The sequence below is a fragment of the Diadema antillarum genome, unplaced genomic scaffold, assembly GCF_040938485.1.
Source record: "Diadema antillarum isolate AM-2024a unplaced genomic scaffold, OU_Dant_1.0 seq00000773_RagTag, whole genome shotgun sequence".
Classification (NCBI taxonomy): Eukaryota; Metazoa; Echinodermata; class Echinoidea; order Diadematoida; family Diadematidae; genus Diadema; species Diadema antillarum.
This window is the reverse complement of record NW_027271662.1, coordinates 110,537-134,051: the sequence shown is the minus strand read 5'-3', so window position 1 is coordinate 134,051 and position 23,515 is coordinate 110,537. Positions and strand designations below refer to the sequence as shown.

At 39.2% G+C, this 23,515-nt stretch overlaps 1 protein-coding gene across 1 annotated transcript; it reads right to left on the bottom strand.

The window, feature by feature from the left end:
- Positions 1-943: 943 nt before the first annotated feature.
- LOC139738895 (NFX1-type zinc finger-containing protein 1-like) lies at positions 944-23,515 on the bottom strand. Its single transcript, XM_071649525.1, has 5 exons — positions 23,187-23,515; positions 11,406-11,584; positions 5,952-10,244; positions 4,896-4,998; positions 944-2,704 (listed from the first exon to the last, which is right to left on the bottom strand). Exons 1-5 carry the CDS (start codon positions 23,205-23,207, stop codon positions 1,754-1,756), a joined length of 5,547 nt encoding a protein of 1,848 aa, XP_071505626.1. The 5' UTR covers positions 23,208-23,515; the 3' UTR covers positions 944-1,753.

Here is a 23,515-nt window from a genome sequence, read left to right as displayed (position 1 = left end):
GCACAGGATACTACACAAGAAACTTTCACATATTAAGCCACCTGTGCATCGCGACGAAAAAAACCCCAACTACAACAGCATAATATACGCATGAGAGTAAAGGCGCCACCACATATAGTTGCACTTTGAGAGATTATGGTACAAAACGCTATCAGAGATCCCTTGAGGTATGGGGCATAAAATCACTAAGTATGGAATTTGCATGAAGCAAGATCAAATAAGGCAACTTAATAACCGACGAATAGCTGAATAGTTCATTTCACTTTTAAATGTAGAGTGACGTCTACCAATTTTAAACATACACGTCAATTTCCCTGTTGTCGCATTCACTCGTTGGGCTATTTACGCAAGTATTTTGCTACATTTAGGGACTCTTTTTAACGTCACAAATTTCTGTTCTGTATGTCACGTATTATATAGCATTAGAGAACTTGTACGAATTGATGTTGAACATGCAGTTTGAAGAGAAACAGTTTCGTCATGTGAGAGTATCAATCGTAAAGCAAGCAAATATACAACATGGAAGTTTAGTTCGGTACAACGGACAGATCATTTTTACAGACTTTCCATCATCATAAAACAGCTGATGAAACCGTACAGGTATAAGCATTCTGCTCTTTATTTTGGGGATTGAAGAAGTACACGAATTGCAAAGGTTTTCGGTATATACTGGAATGGAATTACGAAAAATCACTGGTATTCTAATAGTACCATAACAGTGACAGACTAGGCATGGCTGTCCAGACTGAATTGCAAGGCACACAGATTACAACTGAATATAGCTAAGATTAAACCCTGTATTGACAGGTACAGCATATCCTCCATAAACGTCATACGCATTGGAAACAACATCACGATGGTGAGATTGTCGACCGATGTAAACACTAACATAAATTTACAGAACCAAATACAATGGATTAATTGAATCGTACCACTGTGGGAATGATATTGTCCGTAACTGGCAACACGCACACGCACAAGCGCACGTACAGAAAGACCTTGTATAAAATGCATTCCTCGTTCCTTAGCGTGTAGCACAGATCGAAAAACACAATTCCTAACGAGATGCGACTCACACGCATGAACTTCCACTTATAGACTCTTGTATTGAGCTTTCGTTGGCATTACGCTCATTTGCCTATGTTAGACTTAGATGCGCAATACGAATGATGTCTCAGCACAGCCACATGATTTCCTACTTTGACACTGTAAGAAGTAATATACTGTCAGTAAAGACAGTGTAAATCTGTAATGATAACATACAGATAAGCCAATCTTTCCTCTACACTCAATATACAATACATATATGAGGTTAGAAGGATTAGTAAATACACACAGATTCTTGTAACATTTTCATGATGTGAAAACTGAAGGCAATAATCGTATTCAACATCGCAGGACCCCTGTAAGTCTTAAAAGGCAGCAGAATGCTCTTGACGAAGGGAATGTACTGTAGTAGCAATTTGATCATATATATACGTACATATACTATTCTGGAACAAAACACACAGTAACTGTTGTCTCGACAGACTCCATCTTCAGGAAGCCCATCAAAATGACTTCTGCATTAAGGACATCTACAAAAAACACAAATATTTAATTTAATTTCTTTTTGTTATCATATCAAATATTTCATTTGATACAAAGATTTGCAGATGCGTCACAATTCCATGCTTTACTTTTTGGGTTCCGTCCTATCTTGGCATCGATTTGTTTATATGTTTTTTTTCTTGAAGAATCGTTATCACAGCAATCACATGAGGTCGCGCAGGTCAAAATTTTCCATGTTTGCCTGCTCCGACCATGCTGCGTGGCGAGCACCATCCATTTCTGGTGCTAAACTGTTGTCCTCCCTGAGTGCGTGAGACCGACCTCCAATTGTGCTGCCACATTCCGGACAGGTGCTTTCAACCGTCGCGCCACCGCAATCCCCAATGGCGTACACATGGCCCTGTGGACACTTGAACCAGTGCCCCTTTGTCAACCCTATGGCGGAGACGATTTCTTTCCGCTCAGCTTCAGTGATGCCAAGTCCGTCGGATTTGGTGGCAATGATTTTCAACAGCTTCTTTATTTCTTCCAGTTCCTCCTCTGTCAAATTCGTCCCGGCAAGCAACACGTACTTCACTTTTTTCACCTCTTCCGCAGCTTTTGTACGTACACTCGGTTTGGTCGTCACTAAAGTGAGTAGGTGCAGAGCAAAACGGTTCCTCGTGGCTTCGCTGTTCGCGTCTGATACTTGTTGTGGCGACATTCTTGTGATTTCTCCCCGGCAGAGCCAAACCTTCATTGCAGCCAGATCAGCTCTTAGTGCTGCAGCAAGTTCTTTTTCTTCCCCTGGCAAGTGAAGCGAACGAAGTTTCTGACCAATCTCCCTCAGCTCCTTCAAAACGACAACTCTGTTCTTCACGGAATTGACTTGATCCCAGCTCAGACTGGATGTCTCATCCACGCATTTGAGGAAGTGCCGAGCGTCCTCTTTCCGGGGGAAGAGCTTCTGTTCTTTTGCAATGGCTGACATGCTCATCACCTCAGTCTCTGATGTAAGATCGCGCTCGAGTTGTTCACGAGTGAACTCGATGTGTTGTTTGTCACCGAAAGTCTTCCGTTTCACAGCTTCGACGTCGTTCAGAGCTTGTTTGATTGCATTACCATAACGCAAATTGCGCCTGACTGGTGTCTTGCATCGTGGACAACCCTTCAGCTGTTAAAACCAACATGACCAAACGAAGAATAGGAAAATGTACAATGAGGCAGGTTGGAATTGCTTTCACTCTCAGATTTGACGAACAGCATTGCTGCCCCAGATGAAATTTGCTAATTTCAATCATTGATGCTGTTATGTACAATTTCTGTTAAAGTTACCTCATGAATGCTATAATAGGAAAGAAAAATATGAAATAAGCATATCATGATGTACAATATGTCAGTATGTTAACATAAGTGAAGAATATTTTAGAACATTTTCTTAAAACGTGTATGATTCATTTTACACATTGCAATGTAAAAACACATGTACTAACAGAAATGTAGAGGATATTGTTCGTTGTAATCATATCTGCCAAAGAAACAAGGAAACAGACCAAAAGAGTTCCTGATAGGGTGTACGAAAATTCTGTCCTCAAAATAATGTAAATTTTAATCACTACAACTGACTGGTCTGTTAATAAGTGCCTGATTTCATAGTGTTGGAATATGCAATCTCAATATCTCCTGATTCTTTTTATGTTAAATCTCATACATAATATATTTATCTGCGTGAATAAGTTAGAAAATATAATGTAAGTCGCTTTTATCTTAATGGTTTGCCGAACCATTAAGATGAAAGCGACTAACATTTATATTTGGTATGGAAGTGGTACAGCGCACTCCGGTTATAACGAAATGCTCGGGACCGGCAGTTTTCTTTCGCTATAACGAAATTTCGTTATAATCGAACAAATACAATATAATGAAAACAAGGAAACCACGCATGTATATCATATTCTGTTTGCTGAATACACATCATACACTGAAAAGCTATGTGAAATGGGATGGGATCATTGTATTACAATTATCAAACGCAAGTTCCCCTCAGAAACTGTGCGTGACACAAGGAACGAACACACAGTGATAGAGAATGAAGCATTCGCCCGTGCAGACACGCTGTAAATGCTTGTTCCGCTACGTATTTTCGATAGCAATTCGCATTTCGTTATAACGGAGCACATTTCTTTTGTTTTTCTTTGTCAGTGGCGCTCGGAAAAGACTTCGTTATAACGAAAATTTCGTTATAACCGTGTTCGTTATAAGCGAATTTTGTACCATAGACTCTAATGGTGTTAATTTTGGGACCAGAAGTTTTACTTCGTTATAACGAAATTTCGTTATAACCGTGTTCGTTGTAACGGGAGTGCACTGTACACGGCCAGAACTATTTTCGAACCAGATGTTCTATGCGAATGCAAGCACATCTTAGTACATCTTAGTACATGGAACACTCTTCCTGAAGAGTTGAAACAGTGTGCCTCCTTGTTTTCATTCAAAGCAAACTTAAAGAAGCATATTTTATCACAGTATACTTCAAATACGAATTAAGCCCGAATAATTTATATGACTTATGTTGGTCTCCCGATAGTAGCAACATCGTAAGTCATTCCCTCTTCCAGCAAACCAGTTTTATCATTCCAAATCCCAGCCTATCTGCCCCTGTGCACTCTCAAGCACTCGCACGCACATTCACCACCTTCACACATCAGAGTTTATTTTCCCCTGCTATCCTCGCAGCAGAATTTGTATTGTTTACCAATTTACCTACCTACCTTTTCCTCGGGCCGGCCATCTTTTCAAGCAATGCTTACAATGGCGGCCCTCTGCATTATCATTTCCTAAATATAATATTGTTATTGTAATCCCAGCTGCATAGACATGCATACTGTAATATCATTAATTTCCTTTTATATCATTGTTTATGCAAGTCAAACGACTCTGTTTCAAATATACTTTGTATATTTCCCATGTTCACGATTATTCAGTTTATGTACAATGTATATTGATTTGCAGAAAATAAAGTATCTATCAAACAAACAAACAAACATACATTGATAACCATCAGCAAGTCCGAAACTCCTCTTTTATGGAAAGGAGTATTAAGCTCTCCTATTTATTCTAACCGTGAATGATCGAGTACCATTTAGATATCATGGTGCATCACCGAACTTTCGTGAATTTCTGCCATACTGACACTCTCTATTTCATCTTCTATTTTCCTTTTCTTGTGAAAGAGTATTCGTCCGTATACGTGACCGTATAAGGTAATATTTCAATCAGCAATACTGATATTCATGGGATTTCATGAAACAAGTATGTTAATGGTTTATATGTCCAATTTTCGTTATGTCCAATCTCCAGTTTACCTGAATACTAACAGCATCACCGGCGGTGTCACTGGCCTGCGTCATCCACTTGTCAAGTCCTTTAACTTCGATCACGTGACCACAGTCCTCCAATTCAACGAACCTATACAACGCGTAAGCACATTTCCTTCCTGTTACTTCAAGACCTACGAGTATGGACTGGGCGCAAATACCTTTGAGGGTGATTCTCACAATTGACAGCCACATTGAAATGACACAATCCTGATGGGTTACAGGGCAAATATAATTATGTCAATTCGATTATTCATGAAATCTAACGTATACTCAACGAATGTCATAATTTATCGCAATTGTAGAATTATGTTCATTTTACATGAACAGATATATACAGTATGTCTTAATGCCTAAGAACGTAAGCAGGGCTGCTTTCATATCAAATGGCAATATCTGAAGACTGAAAACCACAGTTTAAACAGATTCCTAGTCGCACCCGACTTTCCTTTTCAGACTTTTTCCAGTAAAAAACAACGAAAAAGTCAATATTTTACTGCTGCTTGACTAAATACGAAGATACAGATAAAAAGAAAAAAATATAAGTGTGCACAAAATGTACCAAACAAACAAACCACCAATTAAGTCAGTTATAACACATGATTGTCACAAAGTGAAGAAATGAAAAATTAAGTTGAATGCACAAAATGTGTATCGGAATTTTTCTTTATCATGCACAAGCAGATTATCATCATCCGTAGAATATATTTGTTCTCTGACAAGTCAGTATAGGGGTAAACTGAAGCGTAATCTCGTGCTGGACCAGTCTATGGCTCTCACTTCCAACACACTTCCCAGGGCCCTTTTTTTAACGCATACAACTCACAGAATCTGTGTTCTTGAAAGTGTAAGAGACCACAATGCAATACGGTTGCGTTTTATTTGTTTACTAGTTGTCTCAATGTTTCTTACTAGAGCACAGAGCAAATAAGGATAACACTTTATGTGAATATTAACCAACGACTGTGTGTAGGATTTATCTTTCAAAGTATCATCACGTTGAAGGGTAAAAAGAAAATCAAAGCAGTCGATTAATCAACTCACCGAGCATGTGGCTCATCCTCATCTCCGAAGAAGATCTCCGTAACTTCATCTTTGTTACAGATTCGGCACAGTTTAGGGCAAGGCTCTCCGCATACGCCGATACAAGGATGATTGCACTTCAGCATTTTGTCACAAGGGTACATACACGGACGTCTGTCACAGGGCTCTCCGCATTTCTTCCGGCACTGGAAATGCTTACACCTCCATGGGCATATCTCTGCACACGGAACACATGGTTCGCCACACCTCTTCCTGCAGCGGCTGTGTATGCATCGATTCTGACATGTGCGACCGCATGGAGGGCAGTTGGTCGCGCATGTTTCTTTGCATGGGTGACCACATACAAGTGTACGATCACACTTCTGGCGACACATTACGTGCAGTCGACCACGGTAACAGGAGCCGCAGGTCCCACTACATATGTGGCCGCAGTTTAGAAGGGCATTGCAACTTTCCGGGCAGGATTCGGGACCAGCAGAGCATTTGGCGCGAACTCTATGTTTGCAAGGCCATGAAGACCTGATAACAAGCTCTTCACATGCCACAGTACACGTTTTTCCACAGGAAGACTTGCATGAATGACCACATTGTAGCTTTAGAGGACATGGGTGTTCACATGTGACATCTGCTGAGTGTTGATAGCACATTACGAGTTGCATATGGCCACAGGGAAGTTTTCTGAGGTCTTTTTGGGTGCACATCTTGTCACACTTGTTGAAGCAGCGTTGAGAACATCGATGACCAGCCCTACAAATGATCTTTGTGCATGGTTGCATGCATTTGTAGTTCTCATGCTTCCTATCTGTCGGATGACATGGCATTCTACACATGTGACCACATTTAAGACGTGCTTCACAGGGCAGAGTACAACCACCTTCAGGTACATTTTCAAAATCCTTTGAGGATGCCACCTGCGTTCTGGTTTGAGGATGGTTTTTGCATTGCAACTGCAAAGCCTTTCCAATGCTGCCTGTCATTTGGAGACACTTGACGATGTCTGTCCACAGACCCCTCCCTTGTTTGCATTGCTCTGCAAGAAGCTTGAAATTTCCGATACAGTACAGACCTTTCTTCGCTCTGGATAGTGCTACACATATTCGGTTCTCGGTTGTAAGGAAGCCAGCACTACCCTCTGTGTTGCTTCGAACAAGGGACAAGAGGATAATATCATTTTCTTCACCTTGAAAGTTGTCAACAGTAGCTACCCTTACACCTTTGAAATCACTACGTGAAGTCTCCCGTTTGAAATTAAACAGTTGGCCTGTGTACGTTGTCAGAATGGTGATTTGTTCTGGTAGATATCCTTGTTGAAGGAGATATCGACAGAGTGCCATCATGAACTTTGCTTCGTGAATGTTTGCGTGGCTCCTCGTTTCATCGTTTGAGTCTTCAGCTTCCTCATGATGAATGAAGAATATATTCTTGGTCACCCCTTCGATATCCTCCAGGTGCTCAACGGATTCATGATCTTCTAGGTTTGGATACAATTTGTCCAGCTTCATTAGCCGAGAAATTTCCGGCCTCATTCTATGCTGTAAGTTTAGTCGTTGACATGGAAACTCATTCTTAATCATTCGCTCAAAGAGAGAAATGTCAAGATGATACTCTCTGGCTAGTTTGTACACAGTTGGATTGGGCCGCAGCTGTTGGTGATCTCCAATCAAGACAAGATGCTGGCAAGACTCCGTCAGGGCTGTTATGATATGGGCCTCTAAGACTTCTGCCGCTTCTTCCACAATAACGATGCGTGGCTTAATGCGCTGGAGGAGAGTATGACACCTGGCTGCTCCGGTCGTTGTCATGCCTATCACAGTGGCATGACGAAGGATTTCAAAGTCCTCCTGGTTTCGCGCTTCCCTTAACTCTTGACAAAGGTCGGAGAACTCTCGCTGCCTGTGAATCAACATCCTTTGCGATTCTCGTCGATACCTATGGATCCAGTAGCGATAAAGCCGCCAACGATTTCTACTCTCGAGGATGTTCCACACATTGGTAATCCTCCTCGCCTCATCATCAGTCATTTTTTCAGTACCCCGGAGATTTCTTTGTAGCTCTTGCTTTCTCTGCCGTTGAGTACGGCGGTCAAATTGCCATCCGTCTGCTTGATGAATGTTATCGAGATCGTTCAAGTGGAAAGCCAGTGAATCGTCCTCATTGTCAGTATCACTCAACGTCACGTTCGGTTGGGGATCGTCTATGTCCAGGATCCTCATTTCTTCGAGGATGTCAGCTTCTTCAAGAATGTTGAAATCACCCTCATCATCCTCATCTGCCATCTCTGCATCGATGGGCTCGGCTTCGTCTCCTAGAGGTTCGCCTCCTCTACCTGGAAGTTGGTCATTGCCAAAATTAAGATTCATATCGAACAAAAGCCAGTCGACAAGCCGAGATGCACCATACCCTTGTGAGAAATTTCCGAACGTGAGGCTTCTGTAGTGACGTTCATCCATGTAGGGCAACAGAACTCTCTCGTGAAGAAGCCCCTTTTTGGCTGCATTCATTTTGTCTTGTGAACTTTTGATTTCCCTACCAAGACATTCGATCTCCCCTCGCACTTCTCCAATTCGTCGTCGAACGTGACGTGGCATTTCTTCCCGCAGTTTCGAGCTTCTCAAAGAATTCAAATTGAATCGTTTCAAAGCTTCACTTGAACTTCTACCGCCCACGCGTACAATTCCCTCGCAATTGTATTCTGCAACTCCTTCCAAAAATTGATCCAGGGCATGGTTTGTGTAGCATACCAGAAGAATCGGTCGGTTTGAACGACTCCTTTCAAGCAGTTGTTGTTCTATCCAAATGCTCTTGTTTTCAAGTAACGTGTGGACAATTTTAAGTCCTATGTACGTCTTTCCTGTTCCCGGGGGTCCTTGTATTACAGCCATTTCTTGAGTGAGAGCAGCTTTCACTGCCTGAAGTTGTGATTCATCCAAGCCTGTGTTTACAACTCTCTGCCAGTCACGATTATCCAGGATTTTTGATGCTTTCAGTCTTCTCTTGATTGCATTAGCGTTTGGGATTGAATCAGACACAAGTGGCGATAGGTCATATTCAGTTGTTCTGTCTTGGCCAATGTAGGCTGGAGGACCAACTGTGCTTGAGACGGAAAGTATATAGTCAGGGAGCGGGAGGGTCTCTTCCGTGACACTTTGAAGTCCTTTGAGGACGTGTCTGTATGCCTCAAAGTAAGCGGAAGACTCAGCCATCACGAAAGTTTTATCGGAGAAAATCTCCACGATTTCCTCGTCACGCTCAAGCTTTATATCTACCAACCCCTTTTCCAGATCCTGAGGTGATCTGTTGGCAATTGTCCCAAAGATAAGAGTCTTGAAATCATCTGGTGTCAGAATTACAAGTGATCCGAAGATCAGTCGCTTCGAAGCCTGCCAACGAATGCCTTTTAGTCTTGACTCATCAAAGTGCATTCGAAACATGACCCCAGTTTGAGTGTACACAGGCTCCTCTAGTGTAACATCATGGTATAGGCGAATGTCCTGAAGTCGTTTGCTGCGCTTTCCAGGTCGTAATGTCTCCTTTTTGTATTCCCTGATTCCTTCCCTGAGAGGATGTATGAAATCTTCACGAAGAAGTCGAAACTGCACGTCCAGATAATGATCCGCATCCTTGTATTCACCCTTTTCAATGTTTGCTCGCAAGTACGGCCGGACAGATAAATCTGTAAGTTCTTCTGACTTGGGAAGTACGCTGATATCGCGAAAATCATCCGGCGGCGGTTCAGAAGGCTCGACGGGACCTCTGGCTCTATCTTCCCTCTCCTTATCAATTGTAGCTTGGAATTCTTTCAGGACGTTCACATCCCTTCGAATCTCGTCATCTACTATGATGCCTTTCTGCTCAGTGTATCCTATGACATCTTCAAGGAGCGTTGATGATACACTTAAGTCGCTCCGGTACGTTGGGCGGCGTTGATGAATCTCACAAAGCACTTTGGCGATGTCTTGTATACATCTTGGTATCTTCCTTATTCTATTCTTGTCGCGCTCTGTTCTCATCGCGATGAGATGTCGCGGTAGATGCTTGGTCAGAAACGGGGACCTTCCCAACATGTCAATAAGCATATTGATTGTTTGTGCTGCGCCGTGTGCCTGTAAGACGTGATTCAACACTTGGAACAGCAGCGCCACAACGTCGTATCGTATGTCGTCCACGTGCAGCAGTTTCTCAAGTCCTTTCTTAAGAGAACTCAACTGAACGGCGGCTTCATCAGGGTCCTTGTCCAACAGTGACTCTATTGTCTTGTAACCCAGTGGTTTCACCGTTCTTGTCCAGTTGGCACTAATACAAGTAAATAAAGAAAGCACATACAGCTCGTATTACACAGCAGCAGATAAAGCCCGTTTTATATGTATAATTGCTTCCCAATATCGCGTCCGTTTTAAAACAATCATATAGTTTTAAACATCGACGGCGGACACGACAGCCTAGAGAAAAGCAATAAAATAAAACAATAAAATGAAATGAAATGAAATGAATGAAATGGAATGAAATGAATGAAATAAAATGAAATAGAAATGAAATAATAATGAAAACTATACCCATGCGTGAATCATTCCTTATATATGAGGTATTATGTTTATCACGGGAGAATGATCTAGGAATCTGTCGGCATTTAAAGAATATAAAATGTCTTACAGCTTATGAAAGTACAATGTAACCACATTATTACGAACCGATAGACATATTTGACATGAGCTTAGATCGTAAGGCAAAGCTATGGCAAAAGGTTTCATGTCATGGGCATGAAGGACAGGTCAGCTGAGGCTCTGAACTGCTGAATGGAGCTGAAACAAGAAGCCAATGCGATATCTCTTTACTTTTTGACAGAGGGAAAATCATGTTGTAAGTAGAGGTAAATTAACGTAATCATCGTTAAGAGACGAATTCTCCAAGGCAATGTCTCTTAAAATGCAGTTGAGGCAATTTACATAACGTCAGTATCATAACTACTTTCATCCTTGCTTCTAGTAATGATCGCAATTTGATATTATGGTAGCACTCCTACTCGTATTGTTTATACTGATAACAAATTCTCTATATATTGATAACGATATTTCCTATTCACTGGCAATGAATCAACATCAATATTGCTTACGCGAATTGGGTGCCGCGTGAATGCTATACAACCCCGCCATCTCAACACCAGTAATGTCATTAACATCTACTATCACCAATATCACGACTGTCATCATGAAGTATACCAACATTGCTATCACGAAAGCGGGATACTTGCACCACCATGGGTTGATGGCATCGGCGATAATACATGCATGTACGACTTATCTAAGCCTAATCAGTATCTTCATGTCCATTAGTATAATACTTGTTTCAGTTATTTTGCATTAAGATTGCTTGTGTCCTCATCATTTCTTTAGTATTATTTCATCGTTAGTATACGATTCCTGCGACGTTAACTCAAACATCATTAATAGAGCCCACCTGTCTCCTTGGGCTTGGTCAGCTCCTCGAGCGTCACCACGTTCGAAGCCACGCCACATTCCTTCACCCCTGTCTTCACGTCTCCTCTCCCTTCCGCCTCGGTACGTCCCACGTCCACCTCTTCCTCTGCCACCTCTGCCAGCTCTGTGGCGATCTCTGGCGTGGTCCATTTTATCAACCTTGGAGTTTGCATAGACAGGTTGGCATAAAGCATATCATTATTTGTGATATCTAACGCCTATACACAGAACCCGACGTAAATGCGCTTATCTTCAAGGATGCGTGTTTCAGGGTTTGTATGAGATTGTTTCTCTATCCTCATACAACTGAACAAACATTTATACTCTCTAAAAAAATCGAGTGAAAATTTTCACTCTAAAAAGAGTGAATACAAAAAAGAGTGAATTTCGAGTGAAATTGGAGTGAATTTTGAGTGAAAATGCTCATTTTCACTCATTTTGGAGTGACGTCAGGGATCACTCGAAGATTTTGGAGTGATCCCTGACGTCACTCCAAAATGAGTGAAAATGAGCTTTTTCACTCAAAATTTACTCCAATTTCACTCGAAATTCACTCTTTTTTGTATTCACTCTTTTTAGAGTGAAAATTTTCACTCGATTTTTTTTAGAGAGTACATGTAAAGAGATTTTAGTAGTTCATTTTTGGCTTATACCCATAACTTAACATGTATTGCATCAGAGTCTTTCCGTCATGTATTTCACAATATTTTGTCTGAGTTCTGAAGGGAATTAATGATACCAGTCTGTCTGGCTTAATTGGATTATCCTCCTCCTTACTGAGGAATGTTTATATACTTCAAAACATATACTTATATTTTCTTCAAATACCATTAAAAATCGGCTTCAAAATGTGCTCCCTTTAGGTCCACAGTACATCTAGACAATATGAGACGACGGTTTCACATGATTGGCAAGAACGTGGAATGGTGAAAATTTAATGACATGTTTGAAAGTATGATGGCACATAATAAGATTATACATTCCTCGAACCAAGTTTCATTTGACCCTTGAATCTTGGCCTCTGACAACACGGCCCACGACGTTTTCACAATGATCATTATCTGGTAATTATGTACATCAATTTCATAACAGTGTATGAGCCATTTTCAAAATATTAAAAAACAGTAACATTTTTAGCAATTTCCCTGTAGAATTTGGACGCATGGCTACAATATTTTACCAACAGAATAACAGTCGGGTAGTGCAGGTGCATGAATTGAGGTTTATTACATGTATGCTTTGAATCATTTTCAGTGTATGGAGAAAATAGTTTTAATTTAAGCATAAAATGTATTTCTAGCACTTAAACCTGACTTGACGCCATGACGAAAACTTCTTACGAGATTCGTTGCCAAGTTGAATGACGATAAGTCGAGTCATTTTAAAGATATAGAAAAAAAAGTAAAATTTAAGCATTTTACCAGTTAGCAATGACCTATCAACTTTCCTCTCTGTCCGTTGACTCATGTATAAACTAAGTTGCATGAAAATACTTTCAAACATTGTCACAGAAAATAATCTACATTCATATCTTTTTCTAAATAATCAGTCGTATGATTTGATTTCTCCTCATGTTCAGATCTCGAAGCCATTATTGGAAAACTACTCCTTCAACTTGTAAAATCAACCATTAAAGATAATATAAAGTTTTGGTACCTCAAAAGTTTCCCTGAGTTTCCTTGTCTTAGTTTGTGTTTCAGGTTAAATACCTTTCATATAACTAACACTGTGAGACTTACTCGCCCCAAAGTGCTCTCATGTCTCAGTAATCATGCAATAATGGTTTCGTACAATACGTGTATATTGATTGTCGCGGTACCGCGTCGAGTCAAATAACGGTTCGTTCGAATTTTTCAGAGGTCGCTCTGCTCTGGTACGAAACCATTATTGCATGACTCCTAAGACATGAGAGCACTTTGGGGCGAGTAAGTCTCACAGTGTTAGTTATTATGAAAGGTACTTTAACCTGAAAGACAAACTAAGACAAGGAAACTCAGGGAAACTTTTGAGGTACCAAAACCTTATATTATCTTTAATGTCCTACTAGTAAACCACATTTTCTGTATAGTCGCCTGGGGTCAGAAGGCATTTCACATCAGCCCGACAAAAATCCAAGCTCGAGATATCTTTCGCGATCGCACATTAGCGCGCTATTTCATTTCCTATTCACATCAGCATGAACATTATCAAATAGCGCGCTAGTTCGCATTAATTATCTTGCTATTTCGAAAATTTCCCGAGTTGGACTCGAGAAATTTTCTCGATCAATTAGCGCGCTAATTTGCATTCATATTATCAAATAGCGCGCTATTTCGTGATCGGGTTAATGTCCCAAGTCAGAAAATAGCGCGCTATTTCGAAATATCGGGCTGATGTGAAAACGCCTAGAAAGATCACTTCCCCGTGATCCCGAGAAGAAATTCTTTTCGCAACTCTTTGTATCCCCTAATTAATGTTGGGTCTGTTTGATTGTAATGATTACATATGGACAACTATATGGACAACAACTAGGCCTACGTGCGGAAGACAACCCTAGGTACTTCCATTGGGAGTCAGTTTTGATCAACGCCTGATAAACATGGAAACCACAAAGGCGGCAGAATGTAGTGCTAAGTTATGTTGCCAGAGTCCCAATATTTATTTTGTACCGGATACTATTTTGTTAGATGTTTGAAATGTCACGCAGCTAGCAAACAATAACGACATGTTCAAATTGTACTCAAGTTTGAATGAAGGAATAGATAAAGTATTTTTAAACAACATCAGAAAGAGTCTATAATTTGGAAACCAGTAGAAATAGATAGAATACAATGAAATACTTATAAAGTTAAAGTTAAACATGTTGAAGTTGTTTGTTCAATTTTCATATTTTAACATGATATGATTTTTACCAGTCTTAATGCTAGTGACTGGTCGTAAAGACGTAATAACGACGTCAAACGTTTGGTTTCTTCATCGATCATGAAAATTCCTCAGATTGAATCTAATATGCAAAAACGTGTGGAAATAAGGAAAACATCAATAATTACAATATTTAAATGCTGGGGTTAAACTTAAGGGTGCACGTCACGAGACCGACACCAACGAGTCATACAGCCCACAAGTCATACAGCTCACAAGTCATATAGGCCTGCGGATTGAGGCTGAATTTTGGGGTCAACTGGCAACTATCGTATAACAAACAAATTTTGTACTTTTTTGAAAGTATATGTCTTAACAAACTTACCAGTAAAATTTACCCAGAATTTCTGCGTCGGAACATGCCCAAATGACGTCATCAACATGGCCACCCCCAAACCAGAAAAATTAATAGGAATTTTAGAATATCTCAAGTGTTCATTATACAACTGACATTAATCATCAGATAAGTTGCCAGTGTGTGTATTTCTTATTTCCTGCCTTTCTTCAAGCAAAATTGGGTCCATTTTTGACCTCTTTTCCAAAAAATCTGAGCCAAAATTAGGTCATTTCTATGGGAACTTTATGCTGAAAACAATTTTTTTTTCTCAAACGAAAAATGCAACACCCTCTCAACGATAAACACCATTTTAAATTTATATAAGTATGTAAATTTAATTGACTGGAGTTGAGACCTAACCTGTGAGAGACCATAGCTACCATGGTTACACTCAAACTTGCCTGTAGCCATTATAACACAGCTGTCCAAATATCACAATTTTCATTACTAGTGGTGTATTATGTATATTCCATCTCAGTAGCTGGATTTTTTGTTGTTTTTTGTTTTGCATTTGGCACAATCATAAGAGAAGATGACATTTTGTTCAAGCCAATTAGGCATAGAACATGGGTAGATTAAGTCAATTTCTCATAAAATGAGACCCTCCTCCACCTCAGCCCCCACTCCCGATAAAAATGGTTAGTTCATGGCTGTTCCTTTCTTACAGTCCTGTTATAGGGTGTTTCACCAAACTTCTCATTGGTTTCAGTTTCACTTCACTGGTTTCAGTCTCGCTATCTCACTTTTCTGATTGGTATGTTTCAGTCACGAGGACTTGCTAAGTGAAACTGAAAACACTAATTGACACTGATCTCACTGAAATCAATGTGGGTGAAACGGGTCTTGCATGGACTTCTGCACGATACCAAAGCAAGCTCATTATACTCGATGAAGTACTACAACAAATACTGTACTTCTGAAAGAAATGAAGCACTGTTAACAGAAACTGGATACACATTTTGTCATAGATCACATTAGTCCAGTCAAAATAGGGTTTCACCCACTACTACTACTGCAGTGCTACTTGTTTTGGGCTCCTAAACACCATACTCAAAGTCCCAAGAAATCCAGTGGGGCAAAGTGGCTAAATTTCCATGATATGCAAATTAGCTCCCATTGTGATAAAAATACAGTGTTTCCATGAAAACTATACTTCTAGGTTTTAGATTGGAACACCGAAAGTGTTGAAATCTATGTTTACAATGTCAGTTAGTGCGATGCAAACATTCACCATGTACATAGTCTGGGCCTCATTTGCATAATATGCAAATTAGCTCCCATAAGCCTAATGATAACAATACAGTGTTTCCATGAAAACAATGCTTCTAGGATTGAGACTGGAACATCGAAAGTGTTGAAATCTATGTTTACGATGTCAGTTAGTGCGATGCAAACATTTCCATGTACATAATCTGGGCGTCATTTGCATAGTATGCAAATTAGCTCCTATAATGATAAAAATACAGTGTTTCCATGAAAACAATGCTTCTAGGTTTCAGATTGGAACACCGAAAATGTTGCAACCTATGTTTGCAGTGTGAGTTAATGCGATGCAAACATTTCCACGTATATAATCTGTGCCTCTTGCATAATATACAAAGGGTTCCGAGCCAACGGAATATTCTAATGCATCAAAGTGCCCGATATGAGCATATCAAGAGTGTTCAAATATGATATATCAGTTTCTCTTCACCAAAAACAAACTTTACAGCCTTAGTAAACTAGCATGAATAATATAATAATGTTAGAGTTTGTTATCAGACAGATAATGATAGCTTATTCATTAATTACGTAGAATCAAAGTACGAAATTAAACAAGCGTCAACATCTATAATTTGTCTAATTTTGTAATGAACGAACTCTATTTGGAGGGTGGTTTGCTCGAATCTTGATGATTCATCTCTTGCATCCTTGAGGGTTTTGAGATATTGAAGATGGCACAGTCAAAGGAAACCCTGTGGATAGGGTAGTGCTCAAAGTCACCCACGTCGATCATTTTATCCCCACGACCATTTACACAACATGCATCAACCAACGCGATTTCCGTTGTTCTAAGCGTAAAAGATGTTATTTTTAAGTCGTTTGGCCGTCCAGCAAAGACTCTTTTATTTCCATGAAATAGAATTGGCACTGACAGAGACATTTTTCTACAATGTGTTAATAATTATCTTTTAAAAAGTGGTGAACAGTCAAAGCGACTCGTAAGGAGGTACCCGAATTCATCCCTATACCCTCACGGCCCGGTACAAAACATAATTATATACACACGTGAATACAGACGTTTGAAGCGGAAAAAACTCTGTGCATAACGCCCTTTTCGTTTCATTTCCATTAAAATTCAGTGTGAGTTATAGAAGATTTTTTGTTCTACGATGTCTATACGGTAAAAATGGTTCACATATAACGAAGACAACCACGTGGAGGGTGCCCAAAATTACCCCACCCAAAGGCAGTCTAAGACATGCTATAATCATGTACCAACGCAAATACATAGTTATGTTCTATGGGGGGGGGGTCCTTCTGGTCCTCCAGCAAAGAAACGTTTATTTAATGAAATTCAATGGAGTCAACAGACGATATATTGCGCTGTAATCTTGACTTACACTGACATAGTTAAAGTGATTATCATTCGAAAGGAGCCTACTATATGGGAAGTGTCCACATTAATTGCCTCTATACATGACCCTTTGTATCGCAAATATCAACGCAATTACAGTCGTTCCAAAAGTGCACGTCTAAAAAAAAAAAGTCGTTCCTTGAGTTTTATGACTATCACTTGAGTTTTATGATTATGTATGAATTATCGTTTGGTGCTATAATCATTGTAAATTCTTTTCGTTCGACATAGTTTTACGCCCCTCATTTTCTGTCACACAGAAAGTGATGTCTATCTGTTCTTGTCGAAAAATGAAATAAAGATCAAATTGAATTGTATTGAATTGGATTCCTGCCATATCAAGACACTTTTTTTTTCCTATAAAAATTACCGGGGAAGAGATAAAATAAGAACATTGATCTACAATATCTATGCAGTCCACAGGGTTCACTTGCAGAGACCACCTTGTGGGAGGTGCTCAAAGTAACTCCATGCATCCTAAAGGCGATGAAAAACATGCAGTATACAACCGCGAAAAATGTTCCATGGTTACATACCTCTGAAAAGCTCTTCCGCCTGTGTAGCACATACGCTTTTATTTTCGTAAAATGCAATTAAGGTGATACAGGAGACGTTGCTTTACAATATCTATTTTGTCAAGCCCTTGGGAAGTGCCCAGATTCCCCCTACCCTGACCGTCGTGGTCCCAAAACAGATTAACAAAACATGCATTATATGCCAAAGCAAACTCACTTGTACATGCATGTAAAGTCGTTTTGCCGAGTGGTAAATAAAGACACTTTACTTTTCATGATTTTTAAATGGTAAAGAACACTGCTTTACAATCATCATAATCATAGTCAAAGGGGTGCACATTCAACGGCAACCGAGTGGGATGTGTTCAAAATCATCTAACCCAAGGGCAATATAAGAAATGTGCACTAGCATATAGCACAAATATGTTTCAATTTTCCATGCCTTCACATTGTCCCGATCGTTATGGTTGTACAGCAATTGCACTTTTGTTTGTAAGAAATGCAATATGATTACAAAAAGAAAAATGCTCTGCATTAACTACATTGTCAAAAGGATGAACATTCAAAAGCAATCCCTTAGGAAATGTCCAAAATTACACCGCCGCTCAAGACCCGTAATTACATCACACGGACACTATGAACGCAAATACCGACGTTCTTTCGTGCATGGTTTTAGAAGTAGTTCTAGCAATACAGCTACACACTTTTATATCAATTAATGTTGTGGAAGTGATAGGAGAAGCGTTGCTTCAAAATATCTATTTAGTGGGAGGATGCACATTAAATGTCAATCCTGTGGGATTTGACCCAAAGTACACCACCCTCATGGCAATATAGAAAACATTGAATATTATTAACGCGAATACACTATATGTTCCAAACGTACATGTTTTCAAACTTCGATCGTGCCGCACATCAAGGGCACTTTTGTTTTCAAAAATACGTTGAAGTTAATAGAGGAGACATTGCTCTACAATATCCATATCGTCAAGAGGGTGAACATTAAAAGATAATCCCATGGGAATTGTCCAAAGGTATACACCTACGCTCAAGCCCCCTGAAGACAAAATATAGATATTAGCAACGCAAACACCGTTGTTCTAGCGTGGACGGTTTTAAAAGTAGTTCCGGCAATATAGCAAATACACTTTTTAGCAATGAAAAGTCATGGAAATAATAGAAGAGGTTTAACTTTGCAAGATCTATGCAGTGAAGAGGGTGCACATAAAATGGCAACCCTGTTGGTATGTGCCCAAAAATATTCCACCCTCACGGCAATATATAAGACATATAAAATCATATAATGCGAATATGTATATGTTTCAAACGTGTATGTCTTCAAACTGCCATCGTGCCGTATAGCAAAGGCATTTTTGTGTCCAAGAAATGCAACTTATTAATAGAGGAGACATTGCTCTACAATAACTATATTGTCAAAAGGGTGAACATTCAAATTTAATCCCTTGGGAAGTGTCCCAATTCACACCCTGATCTCACGCCCTCTTGTTACAGAACACATATATTAGCCACGCAAATACCGTTGTTCTAGCGTGAATGGTTGTAAAAGTAGTCCCGGTAATACAGCAAATACAATTTTTATCGATGGGAAATAATGGAAATGATAGAAGAGACTTAACTTTACAAGATCTGTACAGTGAAGATGGGGCGCATTAAACGGCAACCCTGTGCGGGATGTGCCAAATATACCCCACCCTCACCTCAATATAGAAAACATTATAATATCATATAACGCAAATATATATCTGTTCCAAACGTACGTGTTTTCGAAATTCCATCGTGCCGTATAGCAAAGGCACTTATGTATCCAATAATGCAACCAATTACTAGAGGAAGTATTGCTCTTCAATAACTAAATTGTCAAAAAGGTGAACATTCAAGGTAATCTTTGGGGAGGTGTCTACATTTACACCTACGCTCACTGCCTTTATTACAAAATACGGATATTAGCAACGCAAATACAGTTGTTCTAACGTAAATGGTTTTACAAGTAGGTCCGGCAATGCAGCAAATACACTCTCACATCAATGAAAAGTCATCGAAATGATAGAAGAAGATTTACCTTACAAGATCTACATGATAAAGAGGGTGCTTATTGAAGGGCGACCCGGTGCCGTGTGCCCCCAAAATGCCCTTTATCCTCTTGGCAATATAGAAAACATATATTATCTTATAACGCGAATATATGTGTTTCAAACGTACATGCTGTCGTGCCTTATAGCAAGGGCACGTTTGTTTCCAAGAAATGCAATGTACTGAGTCATCAATACGGATTGTCACACAGTTCTTTACCGCAAGTGTGACATCCATATTAGTATATTTTAATAAATAGAATACACAAGCAAAATGACACTTGACAGACATGTTGAAATTGCACTCTCATTCCATTGCCTAAACCTGTTTCCGAAGCTCTTTCTCGTTGCCATGGAAACAATTTCATTTGGTGACAATGGTTACCCTTACAATGAGTTGAGTCATCTAGTGACTGGATACTTTTATTGGGCACCTACTTATTTGAAAGTTATTAAGCTTTATTTATAACTATTTGCGTAGAAAGAATTACATTTTATCATTTAGGGGTTTTTTTTTCATGAAAGCGTTACCATGGCAATGACTATATTCCCCCCCCCCCCCATTAACACATGATTAAGACGGAAATTGGTTTGGCACTTCGCTGAAACCAACAAGACACGTAAAAAAAAACATATTTAGACATTATTATTATATTTCAACAAATTAAATGAAAATTATGAAAATTATTATGAAAATTTGTGTTTATTTCTACTACGTCAGTGTAAGGTTGCTATAGAAACGCTATTGGTATGCGTACAACTCACCAGCTCAACTGAAAATGAGCATACTTGATGGCTGATGACCTGAGGTACATGAGAAATAGCATTACTGTAGCTAGAATCACTTCCTTTCCGAAATATTCGATTTTCATTATTAGAGATGTCGAAGTGACAATTACTCCAGCAAAATCGCAGTTCTTAAGAAGCCATTTTGATGACGTCATTTGAGCATGTTCCGATTAGATATTTTTGGGTAAATTTCATGTGGGATATTGTCAGGATGTATACTTTTTTAAAAAGTTAAAATTTGCTTGTTATACGATAGTTGCCAGTTGAGCCTTTTTTAAGCCACTTTTTGGCCATCGTCTGCAGGCCTAATACATACAGCCCATGAGTCATACAGCTCACAAGTCATACAGCCCATGAGTTCGACACTAAGCCAACAAGGCCCACGAGACCGACACATTACCCGCCGTGTTGTATCTGTCGAACTCGTGGGCTGTTTTTACCTAGTGTCGAACTCATGGGCTTTCTTTGCCTAGTGTCGAACTCATGGGCTGTATGACTAGTGAGCTGTATGGCTCATGGACGGCCTGTTTTCAATGTCGAACTCGTGGGCTATATGACTCGTGGGTGTCGGTCTTGTGGGATGACCCCAAATTTAAATTGTGTCAAAAATAGTACACTTTATTTTTATTTTATTCAAACTATTCCAACTTGTGCTATGAAGACATATTATTTTCATATTCTAATTGGGCTGATTGCAAAATTGTGACCTAGTTTAGTAACCATGTCATGGAGCATGACAGATTTTTGCCAGTATAAAACGTAATTTAACAGTCCGGTATTGGGATAGGTGGTAGGCATATGTACAGGTACTGGTTTTTATGACTTTAGGATTTGGTTAGGTTAGATTCAAAAGGAGTTGTATAAAATATGCACACAGCTGAAGTTGAAGTTAAAGTTGAAGTTTATTGACTCAACGACCCTCGTGTGGTATGTGAGTACAATACCAATTGCAAATTATTATGTACAAAACAGAATAATTTCAAATTAAATTTTATGAACAGTGCAGGCATTGCCGGATGCAAATAATCATAGAAAGGCTACAAAGAATAGGGCCTATACTAAAACAAACGAAACAATGAACTGTACAGTAACTATACAGTGTTATGATAAAAAGGACATTATTACTTTACAAAACCTCGATGTGTTCGACAAAGTCTTTTTCTTAGTGGAATAAAACAATCGCTTGTATTAAAATATGTTCGGATATTTCATAATGATATTTCTTGAGAAATGTTTTACGTTCCATCTTAAAGGAGGGATATACAAACAAATAATGGAATTCAACACCAATATCCTTTTTCGAACAATGAGTACACATACGCTCAGTTCTTGGAATGTCTTTGTAACGCCCAGACCCTATTGGAAGCCTATGATTGAGGCAAAGAAAATGTGTTAGAGATTTCCTATTACTTTCGTTAAGACGAATCAGGTTTATTTCAAAGCATGATTTCTGCTTAAAAATTCGATAAACAGCGCATTGATTGTTTAACTCAATATCACTGTCCAACTCCTGCATGTTGACTCATATCTTTATTTTTTTTCCTTTTAATGTAGATAAAGACAGGATACTGGGTTGACTCTCCACGTGTCAGAAAGGCTTACAAAAGCTATCAATAACATTCTTCACTTTGAGAATCCAACCCATCTGATGTTTCCCTTTCGTAAAGGAGAAATATTCAAAGCTATATAAATATGATGCTTTAGCTGATTTCCCAATTTTGTTTGATACGAGACAGAACATTAGCATTCGACAATTTAGTTAGCGACAATTTTATTTTTTGTGTATATCTCCCAAGTTCACCGTAAATCGTACAATTGGAAGTTCCTTTGTTCAGACCAAGCAATTCTTTACTTCATGTAAAGATTTTTCTTTCTTACTCTCTAAAAAGAATCGAGAGACAATATTTACTCTTGAAGGAATGAATAAAAAAAGAGTGAATTTAAAGTGAAATTGACGTGAATTTTGAGTGAAAATGTTCATTTTCACTCATTTTGGAGTGACCTCAGGGATCACTCGAAGATTTTGGAGTCGTGTAAACGACATGTTTATGATCTTATTCTGATATGACATTATGTCTTTAAAGTAGTAATTTAAATGTCATTAAAACTTCTTTGTATGATCACCTAGAAGACAGACGTCACAAATATGACGTCTTTTTTACTTCTTCCATTCTTCGAGCAAAAATACCTTAGTTTATAAGACGTCTAAATGACGTCCATTTTCTTGGTCTATTTACGTCAAAAAGACGACATACATGACGCTTTTCTGACGTCTAAATATGACGTCTTTTTTACGTCTTCCATTTGAGCAAAAGTACGTCTTATTGTCGACCGTTTACGACGTCTTTCTGACGAAAGCGATGACGTAAAATATTGACATCATTCTGACGTGTCATCATACTATATGCTTGCAGGGATGCTCAGGCCTGAATATGATAACCTTTTCGATTTGGACTTTGTTTTTTGTTTTTTGTTTTTTCGTTTCACTTAGGCCTAAAAAATGTTGACTTACCTGCCGTCGTATTGGTTGCATACAATTTCTCTACAGGATTTGACAAAGCCTACATCAGAATATAGGTCTGTGTGCTCTTCATGGCTGGGATGGAAGGGCGCGCCGTCGTATCACAGAGAGCAATGCTATTGTGGTTATATCAATCCCATCTCCACAGGTAAACGCGTGCCCTTTTCATCGAGTATCAAACGCTCAACATGAAGTCAGCTGCTTGTCAAAAGATCAGTCACAATTTCCGAAATTGCACAATTTACGAGAGAATTCTCGCTGTGGATAGCAAGAGATTTCTGAACAACTAGATCATAGAGCCAAAACGTTGCCGAGTGAAT